Here is a 24565-nt window from a genome sequence, read left to right on the forward strand (position 1 = left end):
ATCTGCAGGTCAGGAAGGAGGACTGTTGCCTGCGTCCTTCATAGGACATATCTTTAAATGTCTTTGTTTTCCTGTCTGTATTATGACATCAGTTTAATACTGTCAGTCATACTAGAGAACCTTGAGTTATTGAAAACTCATCTACTGTCAATCATGTTGAATGATTTACAGTCTCATTCAACTAATAAATCAGTTACATTTGGAAGATGAGCTTCCAAATTAGTGATTTCAAATATGGGAGACGTTTCTGGCAGAGGCGATGGTGTGGGTGCATGTCTAGGCTGAGCTGGATTGCTGGAGTCTGTTACATTTGTGTCTAAGGTATAAATGAGCCACACTGTGGGAAGGCATGCCAGCTTCTCACTGGGATGTGCAGGGTCCATCTCTTCCTGGGCACTCAACTCTTAAGCCAGGACTTGCTGTTGTTCTCTGATCAGCCCAGCAGGTCACACTGGCACAGGAGAACACAACCAGTATCACCCAAGCATCCCTGACACATAGTCGCCTTGTGCAAATCACATTTATTTTTCCTTAGCTAAGCAGGAGCATTGAGATACCCTTTCCATTGTGTCAGGCCAGCTTGTCCTATGACGTCATCCAAAAATCCGGCTCCACCTACTTCTTGCTTCAGCAGTCTGTGCACTATGGCCCCAGTCTGGTGGCTGAAGTCCTCTATCTGTATTCCAGCCTACGAGGCAATGAGAAGAAGCTCATGGCAGTGAGTCAAGGACAATCCGGTTCTGTTAATGTTGGGGAGAACTTTGTCACGTGACACAGTCCCAAGAATGGCCACCTTGGGTGCATTGTTAATGTCCTTACTAGATATGAGTTGGGGAGAGCATTAGGATGACAACCAGGTGTGGTGATACTTGGTTTGTGATCTAACAAATAAAGCTTGCCTGAAAACCAGAGTGTGGAGGTAAATCACTATGGGCGATAGAGGCCGGGCAGTGGTGGCACACACCTTTAATACCAGCACTGGGGGGGGGGGGGGAGAGGCAGATGGATCTCTGTGAGTTCAAGGCCACCCTGGGCTACATTGATCCAATCTGCAAGAGAAACAGCCAGGTGGTGACTTCCACCTTTAATCCCAGTATTTGGGAGTCACACACCATTAATCCTAGCACTAAGGAGATGAAGACAGGAAGGGATATGGCTAGGGGGAGAGGGGAATATAAGGCAGGAGGAGACAAGAGTTCATTGCGTTCAGTTTGAGAATTTGTGGAGACAGGATCTTGCCCCCTTGGCCTGAGGATTTCATAGAGGTGAGAACTAGTGGCCGGCTGCTCTGTTTCTTTCATCTTTTAGCTTTCACCCCCAAATGTCTGACTCTGGGTTTTTATTATTAAGACCAATTAGAAATCATGCTACAACCAGGAGTCTCTCTTAGCACAGTGGTGGGTCTTCTGTGTATGCTGTGCTTCCGACAGGATGCAATCTGGTGGGCGTGTCAGAAGAGATGAGGGTGAGCAAGGAGAGGCATATGGCTATGAGATCAGGCATGGAGGAGCATTGGGATGCTGGGACTTTGCTACTGGAACTTCTCAGGAACTCTCTTGGGGTTTTTGTCTCCATCCTAGATTTCTTTGGAAGGTTAAGCTCTGACTGACTTCCTGGGTTGGTTTACTATGTATTAGTGTGGGACTCCACTCTTTTAAAGACTGTGCTAGGCTTCGGCACTACCATTGTTCCCTGGTAATTTTGTTGTTGTTGTTGTCCATTTGGTTTTACTTTTTTTTTTTAATTTTTCTCTCACTATGCATACCTGGCTGGTCTAGAACTCACTCTGTAGACAAAGCTAGCCTGGAACTCACTGAGATCTGACTGCCTCTGCCTCTCTGTACTACTATGGCCACCCTCCCCTGGACTTTTTATTGTAATTCTTAACAATATGATCTTTAAGTGGCATCTGATGGGACAGCAGACTTGCTTCTGAGCCTCGACTGTATCCTATGTGGTAGCATGTTCATCAGAACACATGTGAATTTGTTTGGTGGGCAATGTGGATGCTGAACAATTGGCCTGGCTCCCCAAGGCAACATATACCTCAGGACTGTCTGTCTGAGACCTCTAAGGACTCCATAATTACTGGACCTGACCTTGATCCCTACTGGCAACAGCAGGAGCAGCCAAGATGGCAGCAGCGACCATAGGCAGAGGGAAAAGGAGTGGTGAACACAAGGGAAGTAGTGGGGTCTTGGTTATTATACCTGGGGTCTGCCCTGTGGCATCTGCATAAACATTACCTCTCTAATGAAACTTGAGGCAGAAACCACTGGCTTTTCAGAAGCAGTCTTCGTTAGTAAATTAACAGTGTAAAATGAGAGCCTACATGGGAATCAATAAAACATCTATCAAAGAGTCCTAGAGTTCTGGAATTTTAAAATTTTGAATGCTGAAATATTACAGAGAAAAAGTCATAGACTTGGAGGAAAAAATACATTTAATCTTCTGAATGGAAATAGTCTGTACTTTTATATTATTTTAGGTCAGCCAATTATCAATGAGGAACATAATACACAATGAAAAATTTCAGCCAGATGGCGGTGCACACCTTTAATCCCAGCACTTGGGAGACAGATCTCTGTGAGTTTGAGGCCAGCCTGGTCTACAAAGTGAGTCCCAGGACATCCAGAGCTACACAGAGACACTGTCTCAAAAAATAAAACAGATAAACACCAAAATAAAAATTTTCCTTAAAACTTACAATGTATTTATCTAAAACACAAGCCTAATAATATATATTTCTTTATGCAATTTGAGATTATACAGAAATAATAAATATACCTTCGATTTCGTATGTGGTCTTCTAATTTTATAGTAAATATCAGAAAGAAATTTAATCATTTCAACATGCAATTTCATATAAAATTAGGATCTGAACAAGACCTGGTAGGTCATGCTTATAATCTCAGCATTTAATAGCCTCAGACAGGAGGACTGGAATGAGTTTGTGGCCAGCTTTGGTTACATATGGATTCCTTGTCCAATGTGGGTTACAGAATGAGACCCTGCCACAGGCAACCAGAATAAGTAAATAAAATTGGATTCAGAACCATGCAAAGAAATTCATGTGCACAGCTAAATATTTTCACTGAAATAATTCTACGGTGGGGCTGGAGAGATGGCTCAGCAGTTAAGAGCACGCTGGTCTTCCAGAGGACCAGTGTTCAGTTCCTAGCCGCCATATCAGACTGTTCATGGCTACCACAGTATCTCCAGCTTTAGGAGATCCCATGTCCCTGGCCTCCACAGGCACACACATGTACCCGAGCATGTGTGCATACACACAGCCTGTATATATATATATATATATTTACACATATTATATATATAAATATATATTTATATAATATAAAATTATTATATAAATAATATAATATTAAATATATATTTATATATAATATATATGTATATATATATAAATATATATATATTTACTTAAAATCAAGTAAAAATCTTTAGGCTACTTCCACGCATGTCATCAACAATGCTAGATATACTCAAGTTTGTGATTGAAATGATCTTCCCGAAATTGCTCTAAATAGTTTGCCCCAGAATACTCCTAATAACCCCATTGCCATCGCTAAAGAAGAAAAGTCCGTGTCGGAATTGAAAACAAACAGAGGCTGCTCGCAGTCTGTGTTGGTGCAGAGGTGCTCGGCAGCACGGCCAGCTAAATAGATTGAAAATGACTTTGTGAAAAGCATACATTTTGATGGAGAACTAATGAATTTTCAGAAAAAGTCTTACTGAGCCATCAAGAAACACACTAGCAATGCCTTATCACTTATTGTATCAAATTGTAGAATAAAATACTTATGCTGTATATACATGTATGTTGTTTCTTATCTGCCATTATTGCTGCTATTATATTTTAATGCAACAAAACATTTTTAAAAGAGAAAAGTTTATATTTATAGTTGTCTTAAAGTTCCATTAAAAAACGAAAAAAACTTGTGCAAGGACCCCTTCATAGTCTATCAGACCCTTCCAGTTTGGTAACTGGACACAGAAACCACTCATACATGGATTCAGATTATTGTGTTTGCTTATCACTTTCTCATTTCTTATGGTACTGGGGGCTGAATCTAGAGCTGGGCTTGCCAGGTAAAGACCTGGCCTCTGTCCCGTCCCTCTGGTCCTATAGTTATTGTCTTTCCATGTTTACCTCTTCGCTTGCCTTTCCTGTGTCTTTGCGCATGAGATCTTACACCTTCTCTTTCCCCATTAGTTGCATGACTTTTTGAAGTTTCTGTGGGGTCGGGGTTGTCAGTAGCAATGGAGAAAGAGAAGGAAGTCAGTGCCAATTTAGCAAGGAAAGCTAAAAGCACACGAACCTGAAAGGCGCACAGGCAGAAAGACACACATGTCTCTTGGCTGCTCCAAGATGTGACCGGATTCCTTCAAAAGATCAGTTTTGAGTCTTTTGAATACTTTTATGGGGTAGGAATTGAGCAAGTCTACCCCTAGTTATCTTGAATGGCTAAGAAACCTGCTACCCGGGCAAACGTAGGCACACGTCTGTAATACTGATACTCAGAACATAGGAGGCTAAGGAAAGAGGTCAGACTAGGCTACGGAGTTTCAATTCCAATCTGGCAACAAAGCAAGAGAATCTTCTAGACCTGTCTCAATCAATAAACCAATCAATCAATCAATCAAACAAGCAAGCACGCAAACAGAATAGAGTTAACTCAAACTGAACCAAGGGCTATGACTAGAGAACATCTTTGATACAGGCCATGGGAAGCAGGACGGAGGGCAGATCAGCCAGGAGGACAGAGGCCCACTTGTCTGAATCAGCCATGGAAAGGAGGGCCTTTGCATGTAGAAGGAGCATGATGAAACAGCCAGACATCTGTGGTAGGCAGAATGATGCCTGATGCCCTCTCTTTGCTAATCCCTGGATATGTTAGTTATCTGGTCCTAGGGAATCAACACTGGAGATAGACAGAGAGCTGCTCTCCTGTGCTCCATACAGAGTGAGTCTCCTGGGTTTCCTCGGTGGCCTTGGAATAATAACAGTTTTCTGAGAAGTGGAGAGGGAGACGGAGAGATCAGTAGAAGATGTGGGGACAGACTCAGGTCAAATGACTCAGGTCATTGTCAGCTTTGGCAGTGACAAAGGAGACAAGTGGTAAGGCTGAGAGAACAAGGTCTGTTGCCTTCACCCAGGTTGCGGCAGACTTGGCAGTTGCAGGAAGTTAATGCAGGCCCTTGAGCATTTGTTGAAACAGTCAGGGCTCCAAAGTCTATCTGCTTGGATCCTCTATGTAGCTCTGTTGCCCATCAGCCCTTTATGGGGAGAGCTCGTCACTTTACAAAGCCTCAGTTTCTCCTCTGATAATTGAGGTCTTCATGTCAGAGTTGTCTGCATTCTAAAGGAAAACAGAAACAAAGCCTTCAGGACATACCCCATACCTGGGAACATTCTTGTAAGCATTACCTAGAAGCAAACAAACACCGTGGATGGAGTCAGGAAAAATGGTTCAGCCCTTATGAGCACACACTCCTGCAGAGGATCTGGGTTTGGTTCCTAGCACCCATGTCAGCTGGCTCACATGGGCCTGGAACTCCAGCTCCAGAGGATATGTACGGCATTCTCTTTCTGACCAAAGGAAATTGTATTCACACGGACCCCACCCATCTCACATATACATAATTTAAAAATGAAACATAAAACAGTTCCTGGATTTCTCAGTCTGGGATGCTTAGTGTGACAAAGGGTGGCCCTCCACTCTTTTTTAATTGATTAATTAATTAATTAATTAATTAGATACCAACCACGGTTTCCCCTCCCTCCTCTCCTCCCTTCCTCCCCCTCCAGCTCCACATCCATTCAGAAGGGGTAAGGCCTCCCATGGGAGTCAAGAAAGCATGGCATATCCAGTTGAGGCAGGACCAAGATCCTTCCCCTTGCATCAAAGCTGGCCAAGGTATCCCACCATAGGGAATAGGTTCCAAAGCCAGATCATGTGCCAGGGACAGGTCCTGGTGCCACTGCTAGGGTTACCACAAAAGATCAAGCTACACAACTGTCATCAGATGTTACAAGGAGAGGGTCCCTTGTTTGTGCCAGCTGCCCGGCTAGCTTACACCCAAAATAACCACACAGAAACTGTATTAATTAAAACACTGCTTGGCCATTAGTTCTAGCCTCCTATTGGCTAACTTTTACATATTAGTTTAACCCATCTCCATTAACCTGTGTTTCGCCATGTGGCAGTGCTTACTGGAGATTCTAACTGGCCATCTCAGGCAGGGAATCCATGGCGTCTCTCATTCTGCCCTTCTTCCCAGCATTCAGTTCTGTCTTATCTGCTTCCCTAAGTTCTGCCCTATCAGGCCCAAAGCAGTTTCTTTATTCATTAACCAATGAAAACAACACATGAACAGAAGAACCTCCTACACCAATCAGACACAGAAGGCCTACATCAGTACCATGCTGGTTCCCTAGCAGTTGGTCCAGAATCAGTGAGCTCCCAGTAGCTCAGCTCAGCTGTCTCTGCAGGTTTCCCCATCATCATCTTGACCTCTCCTGGCTTATATAACCCCTCATCCCTCTCTTCAACTGGAATCCCAGAGCTTGGCCCAGTGCTTGTTTATGGATCTCTACATCTACTTCCACCAGTTACTAGATGAAGGGTCTATTATGACAACTAGGGTAGTCACCAGTCTGATTATAGGGGGAGGCCAGTTCAGGTCCCTCCACTCTTAATGCTCGCGTACTTTTGTAATTTTCTGCCTTTTCTTCTTCAGCTTCTATTGATCTTTGGCTTTTGTTCTAGTTAGGTTTACTCTTGCTGTGAGGAAGTACCATGACCAACTTGAGGAGGGACACTTTTATTTGGCTTACACTTCCACATCACTATTCATCATCAAAGGAAGTCAGTATAGTCATTCAAACAAGGCAGGAACCTGGAGGCAGGAGCTATCACAGAAACCATGGAGGAGTACTGATTACTGGCTTATTCATCCTGGCTTGCTCAGCCTGCTTTCATACAGGACCCAGGACCACCAGCCCAGGGATAGTCCCACCCGCAATGGGTTGGGCCTTCCCCCATCAATCGCTAATTAAGAAAATGCCACACAGCTGAATCTTACGGAGGCACTTTTCTCAGTTGAGGTTTTATTCTTTCAGATAACTCTAACTTGTGTCAAGTTGACAGAAAACTAGCCAGCACAGTTACCTAGGCCTTTCGACCTATTAGGTTCACGCCTTGTCTCTGTTCCTTGGGCGCCACTTTTCCTTACATCCTCACACTAGCTTTCTAATGTCTTTTTAAAAAAATAAGTAAAAAGAACTATTTAGTGCTCCCTCAGTGTTTGTGGGTGATTGGTTTTGGACCCCCACTCCATCCACAAACCTAAGTCTATGGATGCTTACAGAATAGACTGTAATATTTTTATATACCCAAGGTGTAGTCTTTCTGTGTGCTTCAGATCATCTCTAGGTCATGTGCAATCGCCAATACCATGTAAAATGTTGTACAGTTCATCATTCTAGCACATGGTTTAGTGAGTAATGTTGAGGGATTATATGTATTGTGCGTGCATCGTGTACGTGTGCTTGCATCTGTCTGTCTGTGTCTCTCATTCAAATGCAGCCATCACAGACCTAACTACATGTCTGATCCATAGATAGGCAAATCCACAGACAGGGAACCCAGGAACACAGCCAATCATACGTATGACGGTCGCTGGTTTCCAAGACAGGTTTTGCTATATTCTAGGCTACACTATTTTCAAAGTCTTTAGAAACCCTGAATGAGCAACTGAATAGAGAATCCTCAGGAATTGTCTTTTAATTGAGGACCTTGGGCTTCTCTGAAATAAATAGACTCCAATGTGAAAATTTTCCGCTGGGAAATGTTTTGGAAGGGAGACCTCCCAGGAGTCCTCTGAATCAAGCCTAATTTTCCGTGTTGGCTGTCAATTTTTTCTTTTGGAGTGAAGCTGCTGAGAGAAGTTGACAAATTTCTTTAAAATTCTTAGAGTACAGCAGTTTCGCGTTTATGATACAAGCGATTCCAGAACTTTCTTACAGCTGTGAAGAGTTTTATTCCTATTGGGATGACATGGTGAGAAAGTCTTAACAGGGATCCATAATGAGATTATCTTCTAATGAGAGCCCCCACGGAAAACTTCATTTACACTCCACCAAAATCACATTGTATATGAGTTACAATGGCAAAAATATATAAAAAGCCACTTGAAACAAAATTGTCTGGGAAAAAAAAACAAACCCTTGGTTCCTGAGGTTATTTCTTATTATGACAAATGTTAGCTCTGAAATATAAGCACACAAAACATAAATTAACATTTTGCAGTCGTGGAGTCTGCGTTGTTATATAAAATGCAAAGTGCCCTTTTAAAGAAATGCAATTTTGTTAAAAATAAACATTGAAAACACAATACAATTGTTTTGGAATTCCTTCACACCCTGGGGTACCTTCCGGGTGTGTTTTCCACAGCTAAGGGCGTGCTCGCCCTCTGGTGGCTCATCCTGAGTTATGAGGTGGCTCCTGCTAATCAATCGCCTTTGACCTTTTCCTGAAACCTAAATCTGAACAGTATTCTGCATCAGAGACCTGGCTTCTATTCCATGAAATCCAGGTTGGTCCATGTAGTTTGTGTTTGGGCTGTGTTAGTGGTATGGGAAGGTTAACTACTCTAAGAAAAATCAATTAGGCAGTTATTCTGTGGATTTCTCCCATGGCCTTGTCAAATTCAGTTTTGACAGTTAGGGAATATGTCTTGATTTCTTTATCCCTGTGGACTATTTTTTTGTGTACTTTGGCCAGAATACGGCCCTGAATTTTAGCCATGGTATTTTCTATTTGCTCTAAAAGGCTCCATGTTGGATGCCAAATTTCTGTAGTTCATGAGGTGCATCCAGCTCTCTCCCAGTTCCTGTAGCTACAGCTGGAACTGGAAGAGACAAAAGGCACTGCCCTCCTTGTGCTGTGATTTATGGAGACATCACTCATAAAGGTGGCATATTTTACTTCACATGTTGTCCGTTAAACATTTTTATAGTTAAAGAGTCCATAAATTTAAAAGGTAAACAAATGATGGACAGTAGCAAATTATGGCAATATGAAAAGTCCTGAGAAATCAGTAAAGAAAAGCCCCCGGAAAAATGCACAAAAGGCATGGGTGTGCTCATGAGTTGTGCGGGACGCCCCTCTAAGTCAGTCCTGGCCGAGGCAGGGTTTTGGGGTTTCAGACACACAGCTACAAACCAAGCTGTGGGTACCCTTGGGAAAAGCTGTATTCCGGTGGAGACTCATTGAGACTCCAGATCCTCTCTCTCTCAAGATGAGGCTTTCAGAAAGCTTCTTCCCCATGTGACCCCTGCCCCGGGGCCCATCCAGCCCCTATCTTGTACTTTGGCTTGAAACTGTATGTTTCCTTTAGGAAAATCGTTTGGTTTAACCTTAAGAAAAGCCGCTCTGCCAGCACAAATAACTCCAATTAGACCAGATTAGACCAAATTAAAATGCCCGTGTTTAATAAACACATAGCATGGCGGGGAGACCATGTGTTGTGCCCCCCCCCTCCACCCGACCAACCCACAGTGAGCCTAAATACCTGTCTCCCTGGGGAAGGGTCAGCGCTTGGCATGCTGGGAGTTTCAGTCCTGGCCAAGGCAACTAGGGGGAAAGAGGGCTGAGATGGAGCTTTTTGCTCCATTGGTGCTCCGTGAATGACTGCCAGGGGCTGGGGTGACGCCCTCAACTTAATATTACAAAAATGGCAAAATTCCACTTTCCAATAAAAGTGATTCCCACTGTTGTCCTCAATACCCCTATGTCACCTGACTTTGACCAGGACCCTTGTCCTAAAGGTCTTGGAACTAAGCAAGTCACTTGGGACTGGCAGTGCTGGCAGAGGAGATACCAAATGCAGGCAGCAGCGAGGGAAGCAGCCTTTGAGTGTCCAGAGTCTTTCCTCCTCTCAGGGATGATTGGCAAGCGATTTCCAATCCCATGTGTCTTTCTTGAGACTGCTTCCTCTCCTAAACGCCCACCTCTTGTTTCCTCTGCTTATCCCATCCCTCTGACTGGCTCAGTGCGGACTGCCCACCGTGGTCTGGACTGGATATGATATTTCTTTTCTTTTTTTTTAAATATAATATTTCTTTACTGATACAAAAGAACATAGGAGTCCGGAGAAGATGTGGGAAGAGTACATTTACTCCAACCCTGTGTGCTTGGGTGCTGAGTCCTTAGTCTTCCAATATATTCGAATTGGTAGCAGTGACTCTGGAATGCAAGTTAATTGAATTGTACTTATGTTTCCTTCAAGGAAGGTTCATCCCCCCCCCCCCTTATATTTGGTCTGTGTGGCTTTGTTATAGACTTTCGTAACTAGGGATGCTAGGTGTGGGTCTCTGTTGCTGTATCAGAGGCCTAGCAAACAGTAGCAGAAACAGAGGAGACCAGGAAGAAGGACGCAGGCCCCTCCCTCTTTCTCTTTTATGTAAATGATTTCACAGGGCAAAGGATTTGGCTGCACTGATCTGTTTTTTTTTTTCTAAAGCAATTGACTCCCTTCTCTGCCTATAAGTCAATAAATCATTAGCAAATCCTTTTTAGATGTTGTTGTATTGGTTCTTGTGTGTGTTCATTTCAGAGACACAATCTTAGAAGTAATTGTAGCTTGGTTGTTCCAAAGAACCCATCTTCCCTTACCTTTGCTGTGTAGGTAGGCGGTGATGTCTCCACAAGTTGGAGCCAGGAGTTTTGGTTGTATGCAGATCAACCCTTTAAGCATCCAGCATGCCTGGCTCTTTCAGGAGAGAATCACACACTTCCTGGCCTCAATGAACAGAGCACACTGGGCTTTGCCCATTCTGCAGCATGCACCATTGTTATCAATAGAGATCACATCATTCAAGACAACGTCAAATAGGTAGAATTCAACTAAAACAAAACAAACCAAACCGAAAGCTCAGGCGCGTAAAACAGTTTTCTAAAGCAATACAGATACTTTAATTTAAATCCACAGCTGTACTTCTCCAAGATCACTTTTTTGATATGTCAAAAGTATTGCAAATAGTTTATTTTTGCTTTGAACTTGCCCCCCGTCCCCTACACACAAAATTCAAGCTGGGTATTAGGTGAGTTTTGAGAATTACTTTTTTCATCATCAACTTTTCATTCTTTTAACTATGAAAGTGTTCAGGAGTGGAGTCACTTGACTCTTTGAGGGGCAGCTTGCACAGGACCAGTCAAACTGCTTGAAATAGCCAGGTTTTCCCAGCTCTTCCCTGAGTCAGCCACTGCGCGCTGTCACTGTGGGTTGCTCCATGGAATGAGGCAGTGGTGTGGTTAGTGACAGGGATGAGGACAGCAGATGACCTCAGGCTGAACTCTGACACAGAGCTGCAGAATCTGCTTCCAGCCCCTGGCTGTCTTCACATCTGGAGGGTGGATGAGGTCCCTGTGCCCTGACCGTTTGAAGGATGATAAATCTCTGGAATAGACTACATTATACCAACAGGAAGTGATCAGAAAGAAGTATGATGAGTGTTCACAGGAATCATAGGGAATTTATACACATGTGATCCATCTTTAAAATTCACAAAATAATATAAATGTATGCTTGTTCTATTCTTGCTTATTGGTCAACATAATATTATAGAATCATAAGCAATTTATTTTAATTTTAAGTGGTTAGTACATAAAAAGAACTAGAAAGAATGGTTATTAAATTTTCAGTATGGTTATAATGAAATCTATAGTGTCTTGATACATCAAATGAAACCTGTCCAATTTCTAAGACCCAGCCCACCCAAACGCCATCGTGTATCAGTTTAGTCCACTTTTTTACTGCTATAACAAGATCTATAAGACCGGATCCTTTGTAAGAAGTTTGTTTTGGTCCATAATTCTGGAGGCTTGGAAGTCCAAAAGCATGGTCCTGGGTAAGGGTCATGTTCTGCTCCACCTCTTGTGGGAAGCAGCGAGCAGGCATGTGTGAGAGAAGGAGACGTAAGAGCAGCCTCTTTGTATAACTGCCCTGTTTAGTTTCTCAGTCTAGGTCCATGTGCGAATGTGAAGCTGGACATTCTCTCCACATCCTGTATATTTCCTTTATTCTGTCCACCTTCATGTGTATTCACTGGCCTCTAGAAAGCTGCTCTCTTTTTATCTGGCACTTGCCAAAGGTAATTTGCATGCCATCATACGACGATGGCTTTGCAGCCACAGTAGAGAGTTGAGGATGTCACTGGAGGAGGCCTTATGTCTCTAGAAAAATCTCAAAACCATGTCAATGGTCTGGAAAACCTTTTTTCTCTTTTAGAAGTTCAGTATTTATTTTCTAAGGCAAATTCCAAAAGTGGGTGGATAAAAGTTTTTAATCTCTCAAAACTCTAAATAAGTCATTATCTTGGAATTTAGAAATACCTGCCTGGCTTATTGAGCAGTTAAACTATAAATAGATGGTTTTGAATTTCTGTGGTTTTTTTTTTGAATCTTTACATAACATCGCATGTGTCTTATTTGCCAGTGAGTTTTTAAAAAAATGTGGCTCAGAGTCCTATTTGAGGATTAATATTTGTAGAGTATACTAGAGTGTCATCTTCGTAATATAATCCCGGTCTGGAAGATTCCGTGATCCTTTTTGCCTCTCTCTTTTCTTCTGCCCCTCATTCCTCTCTCCTTCCTCCCATCCTTCCTCCCTCCTTCTCTTTACATTTGAATTGAACCCAGATTTCTGTGTACTCTGCATCCTTGTACCTCTGTCTGGCCTCTGTTTCTGTCCGTCTCTGGTCCCCCGGCTGAATGGTGGCATCATCTTACTGAGCCATCACGACACACTAGCAATGCATTATTACTTATTGTATCAAATTGTAGCCTAAAATATTTATGCTACAACTGAACGGTGGCATGGGGCTGCTTTAGAAATTCCACTCACATTCTCTTTCCACTTACACATGAAGATTTTATTTCCTCCCGATCACTTTTAGATAGCTTTGTGATGACGAATTTCTCTGTAGAGTGATAGATCTTCCATCATGCTGTCAGACAGGTTCTACCTATGCTTAGCTCTTACTTTTAGGAATTAAAGCTGAGAGCCATATGGGAAAGTCCCCACAGACCCAAAGCATAGCTTGATTTCATAAAAGGGGTGGGGGTGGGGTGGGTTAAGTCCAGGAGTAACTCAGGCATGGAGACATTTAATTGGGGGAGTTGTTTTGGATTTTATTTGATCTTTTGTTTGACAGAGACAGTTTCTTACTAAGTAAAAGATGCATAAAAAGCCCCTATGAGTATTAAATTAAAGAGCTGTGTACACTGGTTGAAAGGCTTGGTTTCACATGGTGTTTGCAGGTGGGGCACACCATGGACCATAAAAGAAGCCACCGTAACACTGCTCTTTCTAGAATATCTAGGTTATGGGCCATCTAAACGAAGCTGTCATTGGTCACCTATCATGTACTACTTTTGAACAATGTTCTGTGTAAGTCAGAAGGTTCCTAATTGGGAGTTTTGCTCTTTGAGGAAGAATAAAATCTATATCATGAAACCATTCACTGAGAACTCACGATGATGTGTGTTCTCACCTTTGGAAAGGGAGATGCAGCTGGCAGGTGGGAGAGAGATGTGGAGAGCATGTGGGCTTGGCCAGCACGACTGGTGTGCAAAGAAGTGTTTGCTTTGGTCTGGGGGGCATCGGGAGCACGTGGTAGCTGCTGCCTGGGATTTGGCATGTCTTTCCTTTGTTTAGGGGGAAGAAACAGCATCTCAGAAGAGAATGGCTGTGAGGGAATACTTAGAAGCAGGCCCCTGGGGACCATTAGAGGAGATGTGGCAGAATGTCCTACCTGACACAGGCCTGAGAGCTGGGTGACCATAGCCCCATCAGCAGCTCTCAGAGGTCTTTCCTTAGTTCTTCAACTTAGTTCTTTCACTTAGTACCAGGTGAGCCCCACAGATCCTTGCACCATGGCCCTGTTCTACGTTGCCAGAAAGGTCCCTGTAGAACACGTCTGGATAGTTCTCACTGCCATTTAGAGTGCAGTGTGACGCAATGTGATTCTGGTGAAGAAGCTGTTGTGGCATTTCCTTATTTAACTGTTTTGTTTTTACATGTGCTTATTTAAGGAGGCCTGTCAGCGCAACTGTGGGGAAGGTCTAGGAACACATGCAGGAGCGGGTTCTCTTGTTCCGCCATGCGGGTTCTGGGAACAAACCCAGTTATCAGGCTGGGCAGCGAGCGCCCTTACCTGCGAAGCCATCTTGCTGGCGCAGATACGGCATTTCTCATATCCATGGGTGGGAGAGTTTAAAGCTATACCCCACTGCTTCTTCAAGTCACTGGGCGCCACTCTGAGAACTTGTGGTTCCAGGCATCAGTCCGCATCCTCCTTTCAGAAGCATGGAAAGTAGGAGGGACGGTTCAGTCCTTTCCTGAATCTTCTGCCTCATAAAAGTGACACTTCTCTTCTTCTCAAATTCAAGTATAATGAATAATAACTATAACAAAAAGATGAAGACCTATAATAGAAATTATAGCCATTAATAACAAAATATGAGCTATGTTTTTACAGGTTTGAATTGAACACTTACAATCTTCAAGAAGGAGTTTTAAGTGCTGATTGGGCAGCAAAAACCTTTCTCAGAGGAGACTTGCCTGTGCCTGTGTATGACACAGCCCCCCTACATCCCTTTCCTGCCCATCACAGACATTTTCAGACATACGCCATCCCAATCCAAGGAATGGGTGAAGTTCCTGCAGATGAGGGGCTGGAGCATCAGACACAGGCCAGAGGAGACAGCTATTTTTGGTAGAATATTCTTTCCCTTCCTGTTATTTGAGAAAATAGCACTAGAAACAGGCCTTGTCTGCAGGCTTGACAAATATCCCCCTGACACTCCGAGAAATTTTGATATTTTGTTCATTTATTAATCTATCAGTGAAAAGAACATCATAAGATATTCATTATCCTCGAATATGGAGGGCTGCAACCCCAGACCATCATTTCGTTCTACTTTCTAGGCACCTCATGTTCCCAGGCTTCATTTATTACTTTATAAATAATCTAATTTCTTCCTATTATGTGGCAGTTTCATCTGAGACTCGGGACACAGCCCTAGGAAAACTAACAAATCCCTCACTCTCAAGAACGATACATTCTAGAAAGGAGCCAAAGACAACTTTTTAATGTAAATTGTGTGAGTTGTAACAAATGCTTTTTTTGTAGCTTTGTAGGCTAGCTTGACTTTCGGCTGTCTGTGGTTGATGGTCCCGGATGTCCGCACTAGTGGAAGTGATGGACAGAGAGCTTTGGGTCAAAGGATGCTGCTGTAGTTGAGCCTCGTGATGCAATCATGTAAACTCAGCTCCATTCCGGGCAGGGCCAGTGAGACCAGGAACTCTCAGCCGACCTGGGCTCTCTACTGAGATCCAGTCTCAAAACAAACCTTGAAACAAAACAAAACAAAATTTAATCGAAAAGAAAAAAAGTGATGTATAAGAAGAAAATGAGAAGGATTTCTTGGCTTAGTAGATAGTCATATCTGAGGAACCCTCGTTTTTGTAATGAGTTAGAGGGATAGAAAGATGGAGTCTCCATGTTAGATTATATATGCATTCCCGTGTCTATTTCAGTGAGTGGTCATTATTTACTTGGCCCGTGGGCAATACTTAGTGTCTTTCCTGCGGCTCCTACAGAACACGCCCATTCAAAGGCATTACAGCCTTCATCTTAAAACCCTGTTTTGTGCACATCGACCATAACATTTACTTGCTTTCTTCTGCAGCAAAGTTGTTCCTTCTCAGATGCTCGCCACCTGCTCCTTCTGTTGACACATCCCTTTCTGGCTTTTGCCCCAGTACTTCACTGAAACTCTCCTCAGGGTCTGCACTGGCCTCTGCATTGCAGATCTGGAGTTAGTCTCCATCCAAAGACGGGCACTCGCTCAGTTGTGCAGGGACTCTCTTTCTCAGAAGCATCCAGACTGCGGTGTCCTCCTTTCCTTTTGGGGACTCTCACTCCTTCCATACCCAGCCTTCTAACTCGCATTTCTACCCTAACCTTCACCAAATGGAAGGCTCCCTTATTATGACTCACCCTCCTTCTTGGCAGGCAGAGGCCGAGTAGTTTGGTAATTTGATCAGACCCTTGGACCTTCTCTTCCTCTCTTTTTTTCTTCCCGGAGCTGAGGTCTGTCTCTTATTCATAAAGACACTGCACTCTCCCCGGCAGTAGATCAGCCCCTGGCAGATTGTACTTGCTCTACTTCACGGATTCAAGTAGCCTCTGAAAGGAGAGAGTGGGAGAGGGTTACAGCAAGCGCTTCCAGCCCTGTGTGGACTGCAGCCCTGACAGGCTCCAACTCTGGGTAGAGCCCCTGGAGGTGCTGTTCCAGCTTAGCTTTCCCTCTAGAGGTGGAATTGAAGCTGAGCTGCAGGCTTTGAGGAAGCTCAAAGGGAGGGCTGCTGGGGCTCCCGCCATCAAGAGCTGGTGGGGTATTTCTGAGATTCTAGGTTGACCACTGAAATGAGAGGGCATTGCCAAGATACGTTCATGCCTGGAACTGAGAGAGAAGCCAATAAAACTGGGAGCAGTTGAAGAAACTTTGAAGGCAATTTTGGGTTGTGAACTGTTATTTCAGAAATTTGTTATCACACACTAGAATATTGAGAAGGGTCAGCCGTTCACACGGGGACACACTCTCCCGCGGCCTTGGCAGCCAAAAGTCCAGGTGGTTCATAATTCACCCCATCCTACCTGGACACCGAAAGTGGCATCTCAGGGGACACAGCTGAACACTGCTGTTCTTGTGGTAGTATTAATTGTCCTAGGTATAGAAGAAATTCAGCACTGGTGAAACAGTTTCAATAGATGATCAGTTGCTGACATACTTGACTAAGGTGGGGCCTTTGCTTTCTTCACTGCAGGATCTATAGGGACTGGATTGGGGAGGCACTCTGTAAATACCTTCTCAGTTAATTTAGGAATCTTCCATTTATCTATCTGCTCTTGATTTTAAGGCCAGTACATTCCTTGTAGAATTGCAGAGGAAGCTGTATGTGGTGTCAAGATGGCCCAGCATGGCTTCCCCTCGGGGCTCCGTCTTTAGCATCCAAGTGATAACTCAGAAGCTGTGGGAGGATGATTGGGAGAAGATGATGAAATGTATGGCAAAAACTCCGCAGAAACTTGATAAGTTCTCTCTTCGATTGTCTTCCAACGAAATAGTGCCGATGTGGAGTGTCATCTCATCTGGATCCGATTCACCTGACCATCTGACATCTGTCTTTTGTTTACAGAGAAAAATGAAGGCAATTTGAACTTTGGCTCAGGTCCAGTGCCCTGGAATCGGAGAGAGCAGAACAGGGCAATGGAGGATTAGACGGCAGTCTGTGCATCAAGATTCCAGGCTGATTGTCACCTCGTACTAGCAATGTGGCTTTCGGCCATGGCTGTCTTAACCTCTCAGTGCTCTGGTTATTCTGTCTGTAAAGTACCATTGCCCTCCAGGATGTCAGGGCGAGAATGCCTGCCTCAAATTTCAAGATTTCAATGTTTATAGCCTTTGGTAAACTGAAAAGCTTACATAAGAACATTGCAAATTCTGCATACAAGAATCAAACAGAAAAGATTCTTTATTCTTTAAATTTTAAAAAGTGGTACTGATGGCAGGACTTGGAACTTCTTTATTATCTCTGTGTGTCCACTGCCCACAATATTGTGTTTCATAAGGACGTGGTGATTCAGGTATACACTGTGCTTTATGCAAATTCCCTCCTGCTTTCTCCTGCCATCTTCTCCACCCTCCCCATCCAGTTAGTCACCTTTGCTCCCTAGACAGTTTTACCTTTACTCTCCTACCAAATAGACACACATTACTTTATATATTAATATAGATGTTATAAAATCCAAAGGAGAGAAAATGCATACTCTTTGTCTTTTTGAGATTGACTTAAGCACAATGTTTCAAAGAAAGAATAAGGACACAGTTTTCAACATCTTAAAACCAGAGAGATTTCCCCACCCCCTCCTAGTGTGGCACCACGTAGAAGTCACCTTCTGCTGAATCAGCCAAGACAAGAGAGGCCAACGACGAGGCAGCCCATGCCGTGCAGGGGTTTAAATTTGATCTGGATTTGAGATGGCCACATACAAGAAATGGCTTCACTAAAGTCATATTTACATGAAGTCTTGGGATGCACTCTGGATGTCGGAACTAATTCATGTTGACCTTTCACCTGCATCTCCTGAGGACTCGTCAGAGCCGTGGGTGGGGAACACCACTGAGGCAGCCGCTGAAAAGACATGGCCTCTTCTGCCTCATGGTCTGTGTGGTAGAGAACCACGCTCACAGTGGGATGCACACGCCGTTACAACTTTCTCTTAGTTCCAGGGGAGGGCTCTGCATAGCCAGCTAGTGAGCTCCTAGTGCACTGTTTCATCTTCTGTCTGGTTGCCCGTGTGCCTATTAGGAGTCTGGATTGTAGTTATAGGTATTCAGGCATGTGCTAAATTCTCCAACCCCGCACACATTAGACATGTTGAGTGTTTCGGCAGTCGAGATCCACAGAGGTGATTAATTTGATTGATTCTGAAATGATACGATCCAATGAACATCATATTATTGATACTGCAAGATTATCAAATCAGCTAGGCCATTGATTTTTTTCCTGAGAGCTTTTGGGGAAAAAAAAATCTATGGATATAGCTTTATTTAATTCTTTGAGGCTTTGTGATGATGTCTGGCCCCATTGGAGATTTAGGTGGCTTTCCCCATCAAATACTAATTTAGAACCTTCTGAGTGCCAGGCCTGAGCAAGTGAGACCTGTGATAGATGGGACTCCCTACCTGTAACTCTTGCTCTGTGCTTTTCTGCATTCCCATGTCTAAATCAAAGAGTTCTCAGGTTCGTAATTCCCCTTATTATGTGCACAAGGGTCACAGAATCAAGGAATACACCGTTCAGAAGGCCGTGGCCAGGCACCCATGCCTGTGACTAAGATGCACCGGAGCTTTAGCAAAGGGAGGCAGTGTTGATTTTATTTTCTATTGTTCTGACCGTTGCTTTCCCTCCCCCCAAATCTAGCACCTTCCCTGACTAGAGAAATACACACAATTGCTATATTTGTAAAATTCAGAATAAAATGAGGCAACAAAAAAATGTTCCCTAGCCTTCTTGCTAGAGATAATTAACTACAGTAGTTGACCTTGCACTGTGACAAATTATAATATGCTTTTTAATCAATAGGTTTTTTTTCCCATTTGAAGTATCTTGAACTCCCTCCCCCCCCAGGATGCTGAGTATTTTCCATCCTGTGTATTTTCATTGATAATCGCAATATTCTTTACTGTGGAGCTAGCAGATTTATTTAGGCAGTCCCTTCCAATTACAGAGTTCTGTCTATGGTTTCCTAGTCATAACCAAGGATGGGATGAAGAGCCTTAAAGTAAAACTCGCCTATGTTGATACTGACTTCCCTTGCACTCAGTCCAAGAAATAAGATTGTTAGTCTACATTTCTACAGTTTAAAGGGTACCCTGTGCACATAAGCACACATAGAAGTTTGTTTGTCTCTGCTTTATTGAAATGACTTACCTATTTATTAATGACCCTCCTTGATACTACTTCTACCTTTCTCTCTGAAATTTGTTGCATATTGTAATTTTCAAGTAATCAGATAGTTTTCAACTTTAAAGAAGAAAAAAACAAATATCATAATAATAAAAGCAAAAAAAAAAGAAAAAATTAAAGAAATAACTGAATGTAACTGTTCACTGTCAGGGAAAAAGAGAAGGAAAATAGTATATGTCATGTCACAATCCTTGTGCCCAGACAAAGGCAAATGTATTTCAAATACAGGGCATGGGGTCTTTGTGCCCATATCCCAGGGCACATCAATTGTCTCACTCTATTTTTATTGGCACCGTCTCTGTTCCTGCACACAGCAGCATTTTAAGAGGGAATTGTTTGTTCGGTTAATAACACTCCACTTTCACATTGTTCACAATTGTTAAGAAAAAATATTCCCATTCGGCATTTTCGCCACATAAATCATGCAGTTGTTGGGGGCTGCACACTCTATTGTTCCCCGAATACACAAAGCTCTTGTGCAAGCCCGCTGGTAAATTGTACCCTGGCTGTCTCCAGCAAGCACTGTTTGGGTTACTTCCAGGTAATTCTACCATAAGTGTTCCAAAATCCAAAGGAAAATTGATGACAAATGGCAGCGAAGGGACCTGCACGCAGATCTATCAAATCACAAAGGAAGGTTTTCTTTTTTTTTTCTTTTTTTTTTTTTTTAATTTCTCTCTCCTAAGTTTAAAAGCAGAAAGGAATACAGTCTGATCTCGCTGCCCCACTTTCTCTTTCAGCGCTCTGTGGAGGGGGCGAGAACTTCCAGTGTACCAGCGGGCTCTGCATCCCGGAGAAGCTGCGATGTAACGGCTACAACGACTGTAATGACTGGAGCGACGAGGCCCTCTGCAGTATGTGACAGGCTGCGTGGGTTTGCCCGGGTGGGAAGGGATTCCTCTCTTCGGGGGGGCGAGGGGAGGGGGGGCTCGGCGCTTAAAACACCTCACAGTCAAACGCTAACACCCAGGTGGGTCGCGAGCAGCCTGCCATTGTTTGCCAATCTTAAATCATCCAATAGATTTGCCACCCCCCCCCCCCCCCAGCCACCATCCTGGGTTTGTACCCGGCTCACAGGACCACTGAGCTAGATGCCCAGGATAACAAACAGCTCAGAGATTAAAATGGTTTTCCAAAAATTTGTCCTACGATTGGGAGGAAGGTTTGGGTTTATTTTGTTTGGGCGTGGAATTTTGTTTTTGTTTTTAAAATTTCATGAGTATAATGGTCAACTGTTTTAAGGAGATTTTTTTTTTTAAAAGAAAACCCTTTTATATTAGTGATTCTAACCTTGAGAATTACACTACACCTTCCATACTCAGAGCAGAGCTGAGCAGTTGTGAGCCAGTTGTTTTAATAGATAGATGATTAATCACAGTCAGCATGAGCAGAATTGTGTTTCCGTCCCAGGGAGACCTTCCCATCTTTTTGGAAGGAGCTGCTAGTGCTGCCTTGGCTAGAGTCCTCCGCTCTGTTTGCCGGGTGCCAGCTCCTCGCCCTGTGGCAAGGCCTAGGAGGCTTATCTGCTGGAATTTTGGGCAGGTGGCATATTGTGGTATCAGAGCGCTGTTCGCCAGCATGTGGTTTCACAGTACTTGAGTTCCCAAAGGATGACTGAGTGAAAAACCAAATGATGAGGGCTGGGCCTGTGTCAGCCTCTTCGAGGGTTTCAACACATCTTGATCTATTAAAGCACTGAATATTATGTTGCAACCGAAGTCAGTTTTGCTTGATTCAACATATCTTCAAACTTTTTCTCCTGTGAACTTTCACCCTTATTTATTTGTACATATATTTGTTTTGTATACTACCTAGCACTTGGTAGAAATTAAGTTATGCTGCGTATATTTTAAAAACTTCCTTTTAAGTAAACCTTTGATTTGTTTTTACAACATGGAATTTTCAGGAACGCCTATGCACACAAATTAACACGTGAGACATTTTCGTAGGTTATATAGTCACATTGAGGACATCAGCAGAAAATCCTGTGCACAACGACCATGGTGGGGAATTCTGAAAGGCTCAACTGAATTATGTCCATTTTAGGGGAATGCAGCAGAATCTCTTTTATCTCCTGCGGTGGCCAGTATTGGGGCCTAACCCAAGGTCAGCCTGCGCCTTTACCCCTGTGGTGGGCCAGAGCTGCTTGCATCATTTTGTTCTCTGTGGTGCTGAGCTTTGGTTACACTGTCAACACAGGCATCCCCTCCGGCTGAAGCTTTTAAAGTGGAATTTGAGGGAGTCAGTTTTCCTAGTTACCAACTGAATGAGACGGTATTGCTCTTCTGGAAGGTACCTAACCATGTCTAGGGAACAGGTTTTAAAATAAACTGGTCACTGTCTTTCATCATAGTCATACTTCAGAGTGGCACAGTCTGGCCCATTGAGAAAATGCAACCCTTTAGCAAATGTCCCTGTGAAAACTCACAGTGAGGCATAGATAAATGTTGGCGCACTATCATTCCTGACCATCCGAGGGCACTTAAGCTTTCCATGTCTGGAGCATTGCACCACGAACGAGCCTTTGGTGACTGACCCTACTCTCCTGGGGTTACTACCATGTGGGGAGAACCATGTGTGTCTAAAGGACGGGGTGTGTGCAAATCAGAGTGTCACCACAGCCCCAGGTACTGAGGAGGAGAGAGGCTTGGCTAAACATCCCTGGGAGAAGCAGAAGAAAATACCTAGCTCCATATCCTAGGGCGCAGAGGCCAGACAAGAAAGCAAGCTAAGATGCCCCCTTGTGCCAAAATTCAACAGAAGCAAGGGAAAGGGCCTATCTGTGCTGAATTATCCAGCAGCCATGCCAGACGCAGTTACCTGGGCTTTCCTTAGCATGGTTTTCCTGCACTAGCATCCCCACCCCTCGCCCCACCAAAGAATACTGATATACTAGGTCCGGAGGTGACTTTTTTGCATAGTTGCCCAGGTAATCCAATACGTAGCCTTTGTACCAGAGGTAACTCATCTCTTTTGTTGTCCGTGTTCTGTATTCTTTTGACTGAGGGACCATCTCTGAGAACAGTTGAAGCAGGGACTGGATATATTTGGCACACAGCAGGTGATTATAGGTAGGAATTGCTTAAAAGCCCCAAAGAGCTGGAGGGATGGTTTAGCAGTAAAGAGTACTCATGACTCTTGAAGAGACACAGATTTGATCACCAGCACTTACATGGTGGCTGACAGTCTTTCATTCCTCTGGGTCCAGGGGATGTGGTGGCCGTTTCTGAATTCCAAGGGAACCAAGTATGTACGTGCTGCACAGACACATATGCAAGCGAACCACTTGTACACAAGAAATAAAATAATCACTTCTAAATCCCAAAACAAGTTCCAAAGAAAACAGTTTCCATCCTTTGGTTGAAAAAGTTCTGCCATCCAACAGTGAACCAGATCTGACCCTGCTGGCTTCCGAAATCAGCTGACGTTGGGCTTGTTCTCAGAGGTGTGACTCTCTGGTACAAGGAGTCAACCAAACACTTTTGGAACTCTTTACTCTGAACTTGGGGTAAAATTGGTGTACGTATTATTATTTTCTCTTTTGGAGACAGTGGCTACTTAATTGTGAGGAGTGACATACAATATAATGACCAGCTGTGTGCATGCTGAGCTGGCTGCCCATTTCCCTGTACTTACCACTCCTGTTTCTGTGACCTTGGGCACGGCAGCCCTCGCTTTCTTTGCCTTCATTTCTTCATGAGCAATGTGGAAGACTTTCTCTAGAACTGAATTGTTGGCTAGAAACCTATGGAGCTCTGTCACAATGCCCCAGGAATGCTGAGGTTCGAGGGTATGGTGGTGCTTGTCACTCCAGTTAGGGCAGTCTCTGCCCTCCATTTTGTTGCTCGTGACTAAGCCAAGTACTCTAGAGAAACAATTTAAACGGAGAAAGAATTTTATTTCTATGGGTGGGGGAGGTTTTGTTTGTGCGTGTTTTGCTCATAGTCTGGGGTGACAGCACGTGTGGTTGTCTGGAGTCTTCCTGGGTCAGAATGCCATGTGGCGCAGTGGCTCCCCTGGTGGTGGCCAAGGAGATAACAAGGAAGCACGCGCCCATCATCATCACGTCTCTGGTAACCTGTTTTCTAGACACCTTTTTCCTGAGATAAGGACGCATGTAAATACTAGAAATCATTCCATCAGAATAATAAAAGCGCCTCATTTGACATCTAAGAAAAGAGTTTCAAATGTGTGCAAAATTCATTTAGCGTAGCGACTCCGTGAAAAGTACTGACTCAGCGAAGCAACTGTGGTTTCTTGAATTTCAGCCATCCGTGAACCACGGTGTAGAAACCCAGTGAGCAGATATGTTACAGGACTTTTAGTCTACTCAGGGGAATAATACACAAACACAGAGAATGCCGAATCTTTTCTTTTTTGTTAATTGCCATTGACGTTTTTCCCCATGTAGAAAACGCATTCTAATGACCATCACCTTCTACCCATCAGCTTCTGTTTTCCTACCAGTCTCCTTTGCACACTATTGACTTTTTGCTTCGTTTTGTTACCTACTGAGTTTATCTGGTACCGTCTGTGTGACCATTGGTATTTACCGTGTGTGAGAACGAACTGCAAGACATACAACGAAATCCACTTAAAGAGTTTTTATTAATAAAGAGTAGAGAAGGAAAAGGAGAGGGTGCACAGGTCTGAAAGAAACATGGAGAGAGAGAGAGAGAGAGAGAGAGAGAGAGAGGGCAAGAGAGAGAAGGAGAAAGAGAGGGAGAGAGCTGGGCGTGTACGCTTTTAAAGGTAGCTCAGCACATGCGTACAGGGGCTTAGGTAGCCACGCCACGAATGCCTATAGATTAGTAGATTACCTAGCCACACTGCCACGAGCCACATGCGCATAGATTATGGAGGGAATGCTGAAGGCGCATGCACAGTCGTGGCTTACCCCCTCCCGCCATGCTAACACCTGGACCTGGGGTGACTAAGC

The 24565-nt window shown here is 43.7% G+C and overlaps 1 protein-coding gene and 1 long non-coding RNA gene across 6 annotated transcripts in view; one reads left to right on the plus strand and one right to left on the minus strand.

The window, feature by feature from the left end:
- Positions 1 to 24565, plus strand: part of Corin (corin, serine peptidase) — a 197664-nt gene that overhangs the window by 107027 nt on the left and 66072 nt on the right. For all 4 annotated transcript variants that reach the window (XM_087908967.1, XM_087908968.1, XM_087908966.1 and 1 more), the window contains one exon: positions 20367 to 20480. In XM_087908967.1, the coding sequence (XP_087765093.1) occupies positions 20367 to 20480 (114 nt within the window). The remainder of the gene's footprint in view (positions 1 to 20366; positions 20481 to 24565) is intronic.
- LOC125387332 (uncharacterized) lies at positions 15202 to 23362 on the minus strand. 2 transcript variants are annotated; one of them, XR_015738563.1, is made up of 5 exons: positions 23263 to 23362; positions 18050 to 18584; positions 16961 to 17335; positions 16091 to 16279; positions 15202 to 15440 (listed from the first exon to the last, which is right to left on the minus strand). It is a non-coding gene; the product is annotated as an uncharacterized LOC125387332 (long non-coding RNA). The 2 variants fall into 2 exon arrangements; XR_015738564.1 differs by lacking the exon at positions 18050 to 18584 and having other exon boundaries at positions 23263 to 23327.

This window comes from Myodes glareolus, chromosome 8 (genome assembly GCF_982192425.1).
Source record: "Myodes glareolus chromosome 8, mMyoGla1.1, whole genome shotgun sequence".
Classification (NCBI taxonomy): Eukaryota; Metazoa; Chordata; class Mammalia; order Rodentia; family Cricetidae; genus Myodes; species Myodes glareolus.